General features: G+C 40.1%; 1 protein-coding gene across 3 annotated transcripts in view; it reads left to right on the forward strand.

Annotated features, from left to right (window-relative positions):
* Positions 1-13732, forward strand: part of ARHGAP6 (Rho GTPase activating protein 6) — a 283141-nt gene that overhangs the window by 251010 nt on the left and 18399 nt on the right. For 2 of the 3 annotated variants that reach the window (XM_066619642.1, XM_066619644.1), the window contains exons 11-13: positions 1994-2253; positions 3375-3455; positions 6113-7694. In XM_066619642.1, coding sequence (XP_066475739.1) covers positions 1994-2253; positions 3375-3455; positions 6113-6828 — 1057 coding nt within the window. In that variant the 3' untranslated portion in view covers positions 6829-7694. Of the gene's footprint in view, positions 1-1993; positions 2254-3374; positions 3456-6112; positions 7695-13732 lie in introns of those variants that run through there. The other variant, XM_066619645.1, reaches the window with a different exon arrangement.

The raw sequence follows: 13732 nt of genomic DNA on the forward strand, positions 1-13732 counted from the left end.
TTATGTTAGGTGAGTGGCTTCAGGTCTTTGGAATCACAGTCAGCATTCTGTGGGTTGGTTTTTTTGTAGTAGAGCCTATTCGCTGTGCTTAAAGAAAGAACGTTAAATTAGCAGTGGTTGTTGAACATCTTTAACAATATTATTAAAAACAGGAAGTAGCGTGGTTAGTTTCATCTGCATCTATGTTAACTGGAGTTCTAGCTTTCTAGATCACATATCCATGATCCAGCTGTTCCCTTTGGGCATGAGGTCCACTGTTCACATAGAGCTTTCCTGTTCATATCAGTGCAAAAGACAGATCTGTACTCACACAGAAGGATTCCTTATGTAGAATTGGGTTCCTTGTTACAGGGAAACCTACCTACCAAGCTTGCCTGTTGGATCACATATGAAGTTTTGGTTCAAATCCAATAAGCTTCACTATTGTTATATTTTACCATAAAGCAGATGTTAAGATCTCAATATTATGACAACAAATCATGTGAAGTTTTCCTACCTAGCCAAAGCTCAGTTTACTATTCTACATATACATTACATCACTTGGTGTATTGTCACTTAGTAACATTCAGCTGGCTGAGTTTTATCAGTCTTGTTTGGAAAAACCGTTAGGAGATGTTGGGACTTCTTGAGCTTGCTTAATCATTCAGTGTCATGCATGCCTCAAGGTCACTGGGCACCTTTTCTGTGAAATGGTTCGCAAACAATTTTACTCATGGTAGTTGCAAACTCAATATGTAACTCAAGTGAGTGCTGCATAATCATGGTCAATGTAAATGTCACTGAGAATTGTGAAGAAAATTGTTACTTTTGTTTTCAAACCAGTAAAAGTTTCAGCTTCACCTTCATTTATGATAAGGTACTCCAGGAATCATTTCTGTATGTTCTGATGTTAGCATGTTTCCGGTTGTAACCACGAAGTCATGGGAAAGAATTTGGCTAGAAGATTAGAGGGACCGTTGTTCAGCACGAAAGGAACTCATGTTCTTAAGACATGACGTGTTTTTATTCCAATTTGGAGCGAGGCTACAAATGATAACTGGGTTATTGCTTTTGAAAAGAAGTTGGAAGCAGAGAAGATAACGCGGGTGCTTATCATCAATCAGGATGAACCATCAATCTGTAATGCACTGCTTCTGGAACTATACTCGATTGTGCATTTTAAATCTAGACCAATGGTGTGGAACACTTTAAAACTCTGCAGTGCAAATCGAATGTGTGGAAATCATTGGTTCCAAAGGAACTGTATGAGAACCACTTCAAACACTTCTCTCTCCTACTAGTTTGTCCGCAGGCAACGTAACTCTAAAGTGTGCATAGTGCTGATCTGTGTGGCCTTTTCTCTTGATGCCATTGCAAATGCTTTCTTGCCTCTACTCTGGGTGTTCTTTTTTCCTCTTCACTGGAGTACAAAACAAGTGCTTTTCTTATTTACTGCTCCTCTGTCAGAATGAACTACTACAGCAGTATTGGGTGTTATATAACATCACTTGCTGCTAATGCTACAGTGATGACCATCTGTTTCTTTTTTCCTTCTTACATGCTTGGATTTGCAAGGATGAAATTTTGAAGCTTCAACAGTATATTAATGTAAAATTAAGCTGCCACTTAAATCTGAATTCTTGTGGTGAATGCTTTCTTGTTAAATGCTGTATAAAGCAGGCAGTTGCCATTTAAATTTTATCAGGGATTCTCTTTTGAGAAGAGATAGGATTTCACAAATCTGATTCAAGGTAAGCTACTGTTTCAGTTATACATTTCCTTGTTGTGTTGTGAATTTTTGTGGTTCAAACGTATACCCATTTTTTAAAACTTGGATATATGGTGTCAGTGGGATTGCTCATATCGTGTAGAAAACAATCTCATTGTTCTTTGTTATAATAGCACTTCCATTCCAGCATTCATTGCCTTGTGTTGTCAGTGTGGTCCAAATGTACTCTTATTTGCTGCACTGAAGTATATTAATTCATATTTGTCTGTCACATTTTATCAAAAGCACTGAAATGCTCGAGTCAGAAGGTTCGTTCTCCATGGGAGGCAGGCATTCATCCATAGACTCAAACAGAGCGTCGAGTGGTGACATCTCCCCTTATGACAACAACTCCCCAGTGCTCTCTGAACGGTCTCTTTTGACAATGCAAGAAGATATGGCCCTTGGTTCTGATAAGTTGTTCAGAGTACCAGAACAACACCTGTTGGTCAGCAACTTGCAGCCAAAATCAAGAGAAAATTCCCCAGGATCATGGTTTGGGAAAGGTATGTTCAGAACCAATCTAGATCAAAGTTCTATGGTTGGGATATCCCAGCACCCACAAGCAGCAGGAAGTTTGTGTAAGCTGCCCCTCTTTTGAAACCACTCCTGGGGTTCAGAGAGACCTTCAGTAACAGGTTATGATGTCGCATGAGAAACCACAAGGGGGGGGGATTTCCCCAAACCAGGCACAAGCGCCACCCGCACTATCATATTATATTCCCAGGGGTCTCCTGCTCCCATAGCACCACTTCATTAGGCCACTGAAAGAGGAAAATGGGGAATGCTTGTGCAAACTTCCTTTAAATGATAGGAGTTGGAATACTACCCCCTGTGACCCTTTAACTGGGATCCTTATCTGCTCTGTAGTGTCTTCTGCTATTACTTTCCTCATATTATTTCCATTGAGCCTTCCTGTTCCTGGCTAATAGTGATTGTGATGGAGAGTGTGTTCGCTTCCATTTGGTTGATAAAAGGCTTCATTATAACATTTTCGCATACCATTTCTGCAAATGGAACCTGTCCTGACTGTCTTCCTTCAGAGAGTGGGTTGCTCAGTTATCTGAGAGCCTAAGAAACTAAACAGAGCTGGAAGGACAGTTGGGTGTAATTGGAGACAGCGGAGACAGGAAGCCACAAATAAAACACAAAAAGTAATTTCTCTGAGTTAGCAACAATAGCTAGAGGCTGTGGTTGTTAAGATGAAAATACTAAGATCCCTGTGGCTACAGACAACCTCACAGAAAATTTATATTTCTCCATGACAAGGCAATTTATCAAAAAGATATTTCATACTTTTCTGTTGATGGTTATTTGGCCTGGATCCAAAGAACTTTTAAATAGTTCTGTGAGCCTAAGGTTTTTTGTTTTTTTTCAAGTATTTTCCTTAGGTAGGAATCTTCTCCATTCTTGTAACATTGTCTACTGCTTTTGAAAGGAAGAAAAAAAATTTAAAACATTTTATGACATAAGATCATCTGTTCAAGATAAGTTTTAAAATTCTACTGGAATAGCAAAAGCTCATTGTATATAATGCTAAGTTTTTTCAGATCTTGGCCATTATCTACATTTGTCTTGTATCTTATGATACAAGACATTTTACATTCCTTTTTATCATTCTTCGTAGATGATTCAGAGGACTATTTCAACATCTGGGGAACTTGGCATTCAACGCTGAAAAGTGGTTCCAAAGATCCAGGAATGGCAGGTATGAATTTTGTTACATTTTATATACTTTTACAGAATGATTTGACTTTAGAGAAGTTTGCTGTTTTGATGCCTTCACTAGAGATGTTCGTTTCCAACACCTCTAGTCATCACCTTCAAAGACAACCCTGTGCCCTATTCATGGGATCATCAGTACTGGTAATCACTATGGGATTTGACCTCCCAAAGAATCATTACTCTCAGGGTGCTCTTAGCAGACAGTCTGGTATTTCCTCCAGGGGGCAGCATTTTTCAACATTTGTCCTTCACCATACAACTTCACATGGTCTGCTTATTGGAAGTACCACCTGAAGTAACTGGCAATGATGTCATTACCAGTTGGTTCTGGATTGGGAGACCAGAACAAACACCAGTAAGAGGCTCAAGAGGTATGGGAGAACTTTTTTGAGCGTGTGAAAAACCTATGCTAGAGCTCTGCCTGCTGAGCCAAGCCTCCTACTACTGCTTATTGCATTGAGTTGCTGGTCTTGCTAGGCAGTGGAGGTCTGGGGTTCCCACATGTACCACCGGGCATCACCTCAAGTACCACTGGTGGTAAGAGTAACACTAGTCAAGAAACCGTGTCCTAGGGGATTTGGGGCCCCAAACTATCCAACCTTTCAGTGCTGATGCAACTGTGGCAACGGGGCTTGTGTTGCAGCCTGCAGTTACTGAGCAGTCACTGAGTCCTCCTCAAAGTAAGGGAACATTTGTTCCTTTACCTCAGCCTGATGCATTGAGGCTGCATCAGCACTGGAAAGTTAGTTAGGTATTAGTTCAAGAAATAGTTCCATGGATGCCCCTCCCCTCAGAGCTTCAATAGGATAGCCAATCAGTCTGTCAATCCAGTCCTACCTAACTTTCCAGTGCCTGTGCAGCCATGCCAAAAGGGCACTTGCTGCACCCTACAGTGGGGGAAGGGCAGTCACAGAGGCATCCTCAAGGCAGCGTTTGTTCCCTTACCTCAGGGCTGCATTGTTGCTGCATCGGTGTTGGAAAGTTGGTTAGTGGGCTGTGTGTCTCTTTGGTATGGGATGTTTATCATTGTACTAGAAGAGTTTAAGAATTTGTGAATATAGTCAAACTGTTTTATCCTTATCCCCCAGTCTGTAACATAGAGAATTGCCAGTATTGCCCAACTTACAAGGTTATTGTAAGAATTGCCAAGATAATATACAGCTAGACTCAAAGTCAAACTACATTTGGCTCTACACGACCACATTGCATGACTCTTTAGCTACCTCTCTCTCCCCCAGCATATTGCATTTGAATGCTTTGCCTCATTTTCAACTTTCGACTTGGTAGCAAATCATAGTTTGCCTAGTTCAGTAACAGTAACCTATCTGCACAAATTGCAATTTGCTCAGAAACTGGGTTTCAAACTCAGTTAAAATTATGGCTTGCAATCCTGATGTGCAATCCTGATGTGTGAGATGATTGTGCAAATCATGATTTCCCAGGATCAAATTAATGCCAAGCTATGACATCATCATCATAACCAGTATTTACTTACTTACTTTACTTTGGTAAACCTTTATTGGCATATTGGAAGGCCACAAACAATAATAAATATAACATAACAAATAGATACACTTGACCAGGTATTAGAGTCTGACCTTTGCCATACTGCCATAACCAGTATTTATATACCACCTTCCTAGTCATTGGATTACTCCTTTGACTCTGTTCAAGGTGGTTCACATAGGCAGGTTTCTCTAAACACCCAAGGGGTTTTTTACAATGACAGGGAGGTTCTGTCTTTCAAGAACCAAACAATATTCCAGTTGGATCTTTCAAACAGTCTGGTATCACTTGTGGCCCCCAGTTGCCTCCCACACTGGCTGACAAGCAGCCCCTTCATCTGTCACTTGAAGGGCAACCAAGATGCTTCTTCGCTCACGCCGAAGAGCAGCTCAGCTTGTCAGCTGCTTCTCGGGGTTTTGCTGCACACAGAAGCTTCAGGCAACCTTCAGATGTTATCTTTGGGCTAATGGTGGCTCTAGACCAGACCTCCTGCCCATGCTTCTGGAAACAGGAGCACAAGAGGAGAGGAGGAAAATAGCTCAAAATCATGGTTTGACATTGTGTCTGAACCTATGCTACATGAGGACATGCAGCCACATTAAGAAAATATCAATGTAAAATAGCACTGGGAGAAATGTTTTCTTTAACTGGCAATCAGAGGATTATTGCCGTTGACCATGGAGACTATATTTAGCAATTATGTCCGATAGTTATGCATTGTGTGAAAAAGTGTTGTCCATCTTGAACCTTTTGCCTGTAAATTTTGTCAGGTGCCCCTGAATTCTGGATTTATGAATAAATTCCTTCTCCTTTTTCTTAAAAAAAAAAAAATGGTCTGCCATTCTTCAGTATGTTCAGCAGTCTATATTCTGGTGTATTGGATTGAAACCAAAATTTGTCTTGAAATGAGAGACAGTCAAAATATTAACCTTCTGATCTAATTCAAGGCAAACCTTTGTGTGTATGTATTCTAACGTAATGTACATACAAAAGCAGTGGTGACTGTATCAAAGTCATCCATCTATTGTAAAAGACAATAGTCTTAAGACCATATCCTGGCACCTGTAACTATTGCTTTTTCATGTGTCAAAAATGAAGTGCTTATACTGTTGATCCCTCTTCATGGGCCTGCAGGGTCATATGGAGACATCTATGAGAGCAGCTCACTGCGGCCAGGGCAGTGCTCTCTTTCTCAAGGGAATCTATCGCTGCCTTCACCTCAGTGGCAGGGGAGTGCCACAGAATTAGACAATGTAAAACAGTTCATCCGGAGGAGCCAAACTACTGCTGCCCTTCCTGAATGTCGTCCTCATCCACCCCTCTCTCGGGTTTGCAGCACTCCACAAATAGAAGTTGGCAGAAGGCATTCCAGCCAGTCAAATTCAGAGCAACACTCGTCAGTGAGTAGCACAGACCACCCTGCAAAGCGAGACTTGGACGTTTCTTGTTTGCACAGTGCATCGAAACTGTTACACTTGAGGCCGAGCGAAGGAATTCGAAAAGACAGGCCACCTCCACCCCCTTATCCTGACACAGCAAAGTTGAGTTCCACCTTATCCTACCGGCCAGCTGTACCTTCAACAGAACATCCGCTGTGGAGACTTCAGAGGCCAGAAACCCGGTCAGGGACTATAGGAGGAAGTAGAGTCATGGCCCAGGTGCCTGAACATTCTCCCTTATGCGAGGACCAACAGAACAAGATTGGGAGGAAATGCTCTACTCCAGATAAGGAACAGAACAATAAAAATTTGTCAGAGCCAGACTGGCATGACTGGCAAAGGGATCGCTGGCAAATCTGGGAGATTTTATCACCTGATAATCCTGATGCCCTCCCTGAAACGTTGGTATGAGTGGAGTCAGCACTTTTCCCGGCTAGGAAAGGGTTGGTAATGGTGGACTGGATTCCAACTTTGTTTTATACCAAGCAAATGCCATTTAAATTTTTTTAAAACTATGTTCACTTTATAAAGAATATAATAGCACTATAAAGCATTCCTTTTTTTGAATACATTGTGTACCTGGTTTTGTAGTCATCCTAAGAAGGAAAAATGAGATGACAATTCCAGCCCTAACCACTCTGTAACATGTAAGCTGTGTGACCGATACAAAACTACAGCTTTGGTGTTGCTAAGATGTATTTATGTATCTGCAGTTCAGATGATTGTATATTCTGTAAAAGGTTTTTGTACGATAATATTGTGTTCATATGCAGAAAACAAACAACCTTGACTGCTTGGGGGAGGGGGAATAAATATTATAATCACTGCACTTAGTTACATTACCACAATATGCATTGAGGCTCTCCAGGATGTGCACAAGCTGGTTTCTGTGCTTTTATCTAATCTGTTTGTGGGAGACATATATTTTCACTGCCTATGGAAAACACTAATGTGGAATGAAACCATGAAAAGCCATATTTTATAGTGAACAAGTTAGAGAAGAAGAGTATCTACCAAGTTGTTTTACTTTGGAGCAAAATTTTAATTTTTATACAATACTATAAAATATACATTTTTAGAATCTATTAGGTAGCAATTTGGTTACCCTTCAGCATCAAGGCCGTGCCTATACCAAATACCAAGAAAGCTGCAATGTCCTCACCTCCATTCCAAAACAACCACCATATATATAAAACCTATATATATAAAACCTATATAGGTTTTAAAGACCTATATAAATATAGGTCTTTAAAACAAACTGGAATCCAAATTGATAGACAACATTAAAGAAAAACCCTTATATATGTTAAATGGCAAGTATTTACAGGATCCTATATTGATTCCAGAGTGAATATGACCACTACATGAAAATTATACCCAAAGTTTGAGTAAAAGAACGTCCGTTACTACTGTGTCATATTTGTTAAATGTTGATGTTAATAAAAACTGCAGCTAAACCGCAAAAATATATAGGGCCAACAGGTGGCAGTATGCTGCCATTTAAAAGGGTTTTTTCTCAATTTGACAAGGGAAAGTTGTACCTGCCATCTTTATAAATACACTAGTGATGTAGTGCCATAAAGATGGAATAAAAGCCTGCCAAAAAATCTCACATTTGTTCAATTTACATTTTTTCCGTTTGTTAATATTTTTGCAATTGTAATGTCAGACTGAGCTACAAATCAAGAAGTCACCATACAAATCTTGGGCCCGGCATTAATCCTTCTGAACCTCAGCCCTCTCCCCATCTGCAAAATACATGCAGTAATAGTATTGACCTTACTGGATTGCTGTAAGGATTACAGTGAAATAGGGTAAACACATGTGAAGCTCTTTAAACACTCAAGTGCTCTATAGCAGGGGTGCTCAATAGGTGGATCGCGATCTACCGGTAGATCGCGAGGCAAAATGAGTAGATCGCGGAGTGCCGACCCCCCCTTCAGGTGCCTCTGGGAGGAAACGCCGGGAGTAAGGCCCATTGTACTCAATGGGGCTTACTCCCAGGTAAGTGTGGCTAGGATTGCAGCCTCACAGCCTAATCCTAGGCATGTCTACTCAGGAGTAAGTCCTGTTATACTCCGTGGAGCTCAAGGTACACCAACATACATTGTACACATAAATGTTATATGTTATGATGGCGCGAACATTGTAAAAAAAACTCTGGTAGATCTCCGGGCCTTGCTGGGTTTCAAAGTAGCTCTCGAGCCAAAAAAGTGTGAGCACCCCTGCTCTATAGTATACAAATGTTTTTATTACTCACTGCAGAAAATTAGTCTTGATGAGATCTTATGCATGAGGGCATCAAGATTCTTTTTTGGTGCAGTGTTTTGCCAAAGTCCGTATGCATTGTGTGCATGGATTATATTTCTTTTTAAAAGGTTAAAATCACAATTCACGTGTATACATAAGTAAAACATGGCAAATCAAAAGCAACTTGGTGCAGTCATCTGTATGCTCACACTATTAATTTTTCTGCAAAAACTCAATGCACATATTGCATACGTGTGCATGAAGAAGAGGGGGAAAAGTGAATAAACTGAAAGAGATGGTAAACTGTGCAAGTTCTAATTCTGAAATTAATATTAGAAACTCTCCTGTTTAAGCCACAACTAAGGATTTAAATTCTGTGTATTTTGTTTTGTTTGTCTGTGTTTAGCTGGTCGGATGACCGTAAATAAAGTATCTATCACAACTAAGGAGCAGCGGAGCATAGGGCAAAGCAAATTGGAGGGAAGGATAAAGCAGTGCGTTGAAGGAAAGCATCTTATCCCTACCTGTACAGCTGGTTTTTTAAGGACAGCTAGCTGATTTTTTAAGGACAGTCTTTAAAAAGGTTCCAAAATCCTTATTTTTCCCTGCTCCTTTTAGGGAACCCTCAGGAACATACATTCCAAAGTCAGAAGGGGAGATCAGAAGAGAATCATTCTTTTTTCTCTCTTATACCAACTGGGGTTCTTTCATGAAGAAACAGAGTCCAATCCTATTCAACTTTCCAACACCAATGCTGTTGCAATGCAGCCCTGAAATAAAGGGACAAATGTTCCCTTATCTCAGAGCCTATGACTGCCCACGACCACCACAGAATGCAGCACATACCCGCAATAAGCCTAAAAAATTGAACAGGATTGGGCCCTTAATCTGATTTTTCCTTAGGCCATACTTTTGAATCATAGTATTTTATAAGTTGTTAATTTGATGTTTTGCAATCAAGTAAATGTGTTCCTTATTTAAGACACTTTAAGTTAAGAGCTCAAGTTAACAAAGTCCCTGAACGTCTGAAATGAAGCATAGTTACTCTCCCATCTCAAAACAATTTGTTTTTCCCTTTAAAGACACACTATATATTGGGTTTGCTTTGCTTATTTGCAGAAACAGCTAAATGGATCAACAGAGTTAAAATATATACACCTGAATACCATACATTTAAACATCTTTGGGGTGTGTGTGTGTGTGTGTGTGTGTGTGTGTGTGTGTGTGTGTGTGTGTGTGTTTTCTCCTCCATGGAACTTTGGGTTAGGTTGTTCATTTTACCAGTGTGGTGTAAGTACAGAATAGTGCTGCTTTCAAGTTGCTGAGATATGGCAGGAATAAATCCCCCCAAACAGTCACCAGGGGGAAACCTTCTTTCTGCCTTGAGATCTCTTAGTTGTCTAATGGAACAAATGATCAAGTCAGGCCCTAGATTAGTATTTTTATTTGGTAATTGTGAGTAGTCAGTTTCCTTACTTGAAAGAAACCATTAGACCTGAAAGCATTTTGTCATGCAAAAACTGAGGTGTGCAGTGGCCTGGCAGATGACATGAATGAATGAAGAACACAATGTTTACTTCGTTTGAGACAGTGAGGAAAATGTAGGTGTCTCTGGGAAATCAAGCTACCAAAATGAAAATCATTTATTTAGGCATTTCTACAATTAGTACTCTGTTCTGATTTCCCAGAAGAAAATTTAAAAGCCCCAGCAATTCAAACTCAATAGTACAAGTACAGTCCTTCTTATTGGTTAGATTGCATGTAAATGTCTGCTTCCAATGAACTTATTAAATATTGAAGTAAGGCCTCTAATGGTTCAAGGTAATTACAGAAAAATATTCAGTAGTTTCTCATTGTTGCCTTTCTTTGGAGGAACTCAGAGCAGGGTATGTGGATATGTCAAAGTGCATTACATTCATGTAACGATCCAGTCCAGGGCTGCTTCAGAGATGAACTTTTCAGGACATTGTCAAAGGTGAATATCTGACCAGATAGTTCAGAAAAACATGACTTAGTTGTGATGGGTTTTTTAAAAATCTGACTGCTGTGTCCATGAGTAAGTAATATGGAACAGCACTGAACTGCAAATTCCCAAAATAGAGGGCAGCTGCATGAGCCCCAGGGTCTTCCAATGAACCTCTTTTCTGCTATGCTTTGCTATTGGTACCCTGAACATCTGTTCAAATATGCTTCATGGTTGAAAACACCATGTTGTATTTGTAATGCATGAGAAGCCAGTATTTTCTCTCTTCCTCCCCTCTCATTCCTGTAAGATAGAGAGATCTATGAGTCATGAGCCACTTTTGACAGTCCTGAAAATAGTCTTGAACTGGTAAAATTTGCCATTAGAGCTGTTTTATGGTTTCAGTGAGACCTAATCTTTGTGCTATTTGGGTCTGTCTTCTATAGTCCATAAGTTTAGTTATTGAAGGCAGTAACTCTGAAATGTTTGTTCATTGACAAAGGCACCTTTTGTTTTATGGAAAAGAGCACTTGAAATAAATGTGCTTTTCACATAAGCTGTATATTCTTAGCTCGTGTTTATATGGGAAGTAAAATGTGCTGCTATACAAGATTGTACTCGTATTTTCAGAACTAAAGAGTAAGTATTGGCTGCCACACCAATAATGTCCGCAACTTGTCCTTTCATCTTGTCAGGGAGTCTCAACTGTGTCTAAGCTTGAGATTTATATTCTTCTTGCTATGGATGAAGGTTCTTGCCTGCTCTTTGTAAAGGTATTTTTTAAGTCTTGTAACGATGTCATTCAGGCTGCTCTGCATACATATGCAGTATATGTATAGATACATATGTGGAACTATGTGGAAGATTGCACACCAGTCAAAGGAAGCTTTGTGGCTTTCCACAAGCATAGTCTTTAGATCAAATGTCTTCATCAAGTTGGAGAAATATTTACCATTTACACATTTAATGCTCTGCTCGGTGCTACCATTTAATGTAGACCAGTTATGTGACCATATCGTCAGGCTTTTGCATCTCAGTTCTTAGTTCTAGTGCCAGCTCATGAAATATTAGGAGTTTGCATTCAGGCTGCCTGACCTTTCAAAGAATTCAGCATTCGTTTATTTTGAACCCTGATGGCTGCAAGACTGTTCTCTATTCCTCTGCTCTAAAATGCTGTTAGTACGTGGGAAACTATTGAGCTTACCACTTGTCATGTAGCCAAGATATCTCATCTTCCAAATACCTCGTGGTTTGCCATAATTCAAAATAACAGTTGGAGAAGCAAGTTTCATTGGAACGAAAATGCCACATATGATATATGTGATGCTAAAAAGATTTTCCTTTATAGCCACTAGGAGGCTGTCTTAGCTCACCACACTTAAAGCATGTACTTCTTTGACAGTCAAGTTCTGGAGTGATTCTATGTTTCCAAGGCCAGGGATAAGATTTATAACACATTTGGGTAAAATATGATACTCCAGTAAGAAATAAGTAGGTAAAGAGAGGTTTAAAAATGAAATTATCATGATGTTTGTTATCCTTCATCAAAGGCAATTTGTTTCCTTAAAGTTTAACTTTTGTTACTGGTTATATAGATAAGAATATTGTTGTCTTCAGAAACACATAAATAAGATTGGTTGAGTTTCCATGGTCTCATAATCAAAATACCCTAACAAATGATTATTTGTTATAGGCAATTTGTCTCTTTGAGCAATTTGGGGTGGGGGGTGTTGAACTGCACTAGTAACTTTGTGCACAGGTGGTAAATATTCTTAAATTATTAATTCAAAGTAACTTCTTCTTCTTTAGCATTTGTTCTGTGTGGTGGCGGAGTCAGCTATTTTGAATCAGAGTACCATTTCTTGATCGCGGGCTTGATCCGGGTGTAGGTGGGTGATTTTCATGTTGCCTTGCAGTGCTTCAAGCCAGTGCTACTTTTGTCAGCGCAACAAGGGTGGTATTGTATATTTTGCATCAGATGAGATTTCCTAAGCTTGCAGTATGGGTCACCATGTGAGCACATATGGAAATAAAGAACCAAGGGCCCAATACTTTCCAACTTTCCAGCACCAGTACAGCTGTAGTGCAGGCCTGAGGTAAGGGAGCAAACATTCCCATACCTTGAGGAGGTCTCTATGACTGCTTCCCCACCACAGGATGCAGCGCATGCCCCATTGGCACAGCTGTACTGGCACTGGAAAACTGGATCGGATTTGGCCCCAAGTGAGTAAATGTATAGTAGCGGTTGTAGCATGTATGAATGTGGGCAGAGAGGAACTACAAGAGGCAATGGTGGTGATTCTGTAATGGCTCATCAAAATGAGACCCTGCTCTCTGGCTTACAAGTTAGGACAAGAAATGCGGGAAAAGGGGGAGCTAAACATAGGGCTGGTGATAGTGCAGCTGCTTCTTAAGTTTTCCGATCTCAGTTCTTTTGGCACTGCTGAAACTTGGATCCAAATGGACACTTCCCTCACCAGATGCCTCCCCTTTTACCTGGTGGTGGTCTAACCCAGTAGTCTTCATCCTGTTTCATTCCCCTAAGTTGCTGTGACCCCGCAACTGAGGTTTTCCTATCTCATTAGAGTTCCAACCCCCAAAGTGAAGAACACTGGCTTAGACAACATGTAGCTAAAAAGTCATCCATAAGTGTCTGAAATGTAAGTGCAGGGGGGAGGGTAGAGTTCTCTCTGAATGATGCCACTGATTTCAAGCGAAGTTGTGAGCGACTTTACAATAATTCATACTTGATTTACAATATTCTTTTTTTGTTTTTTCCTAAAAGAGATCACTCCTGTTTTGTGGAGTTGTTTTGTTTGGATGTCCCTATATCACCAGAAAAGAAAGAAACCATGTATTGCTCTTTGAAGTCACTTGGAAAGCAATAGCATGCAGTTCTCTTGTTTATCTCCAGAATAGCATCACAAACTTGATGCTTTGAGCCACAATAGCTAAGCGGATCCTTAATTTAGCCATGCAGAGAAATTGATTATGGAAATAGGGAACAGAAATAGTGAACAGAATTTGGTGTGACAATAACATGTTGTGATCCAGTGGGCCTTTGGAATGCTTCCTCCAAGAAGGGCAGTTCTGTAGGGAGCT

This window comes from Tiliqua scincoides, chromosome 3, assembly GCF_035046505.1.
Source record: "Tiliqua scincoides isolate rTilSci1 chromosome 3, rTilSci1.hap2, whole genome shotgun sequence".
In the NCBI taxonomy this organism is placed as follows: Eukaryota; Metazoa; Chordata; class Lepidosauria; order Squamata; family Scincidae; genus Tiliqua; species Tiliqua scincoides.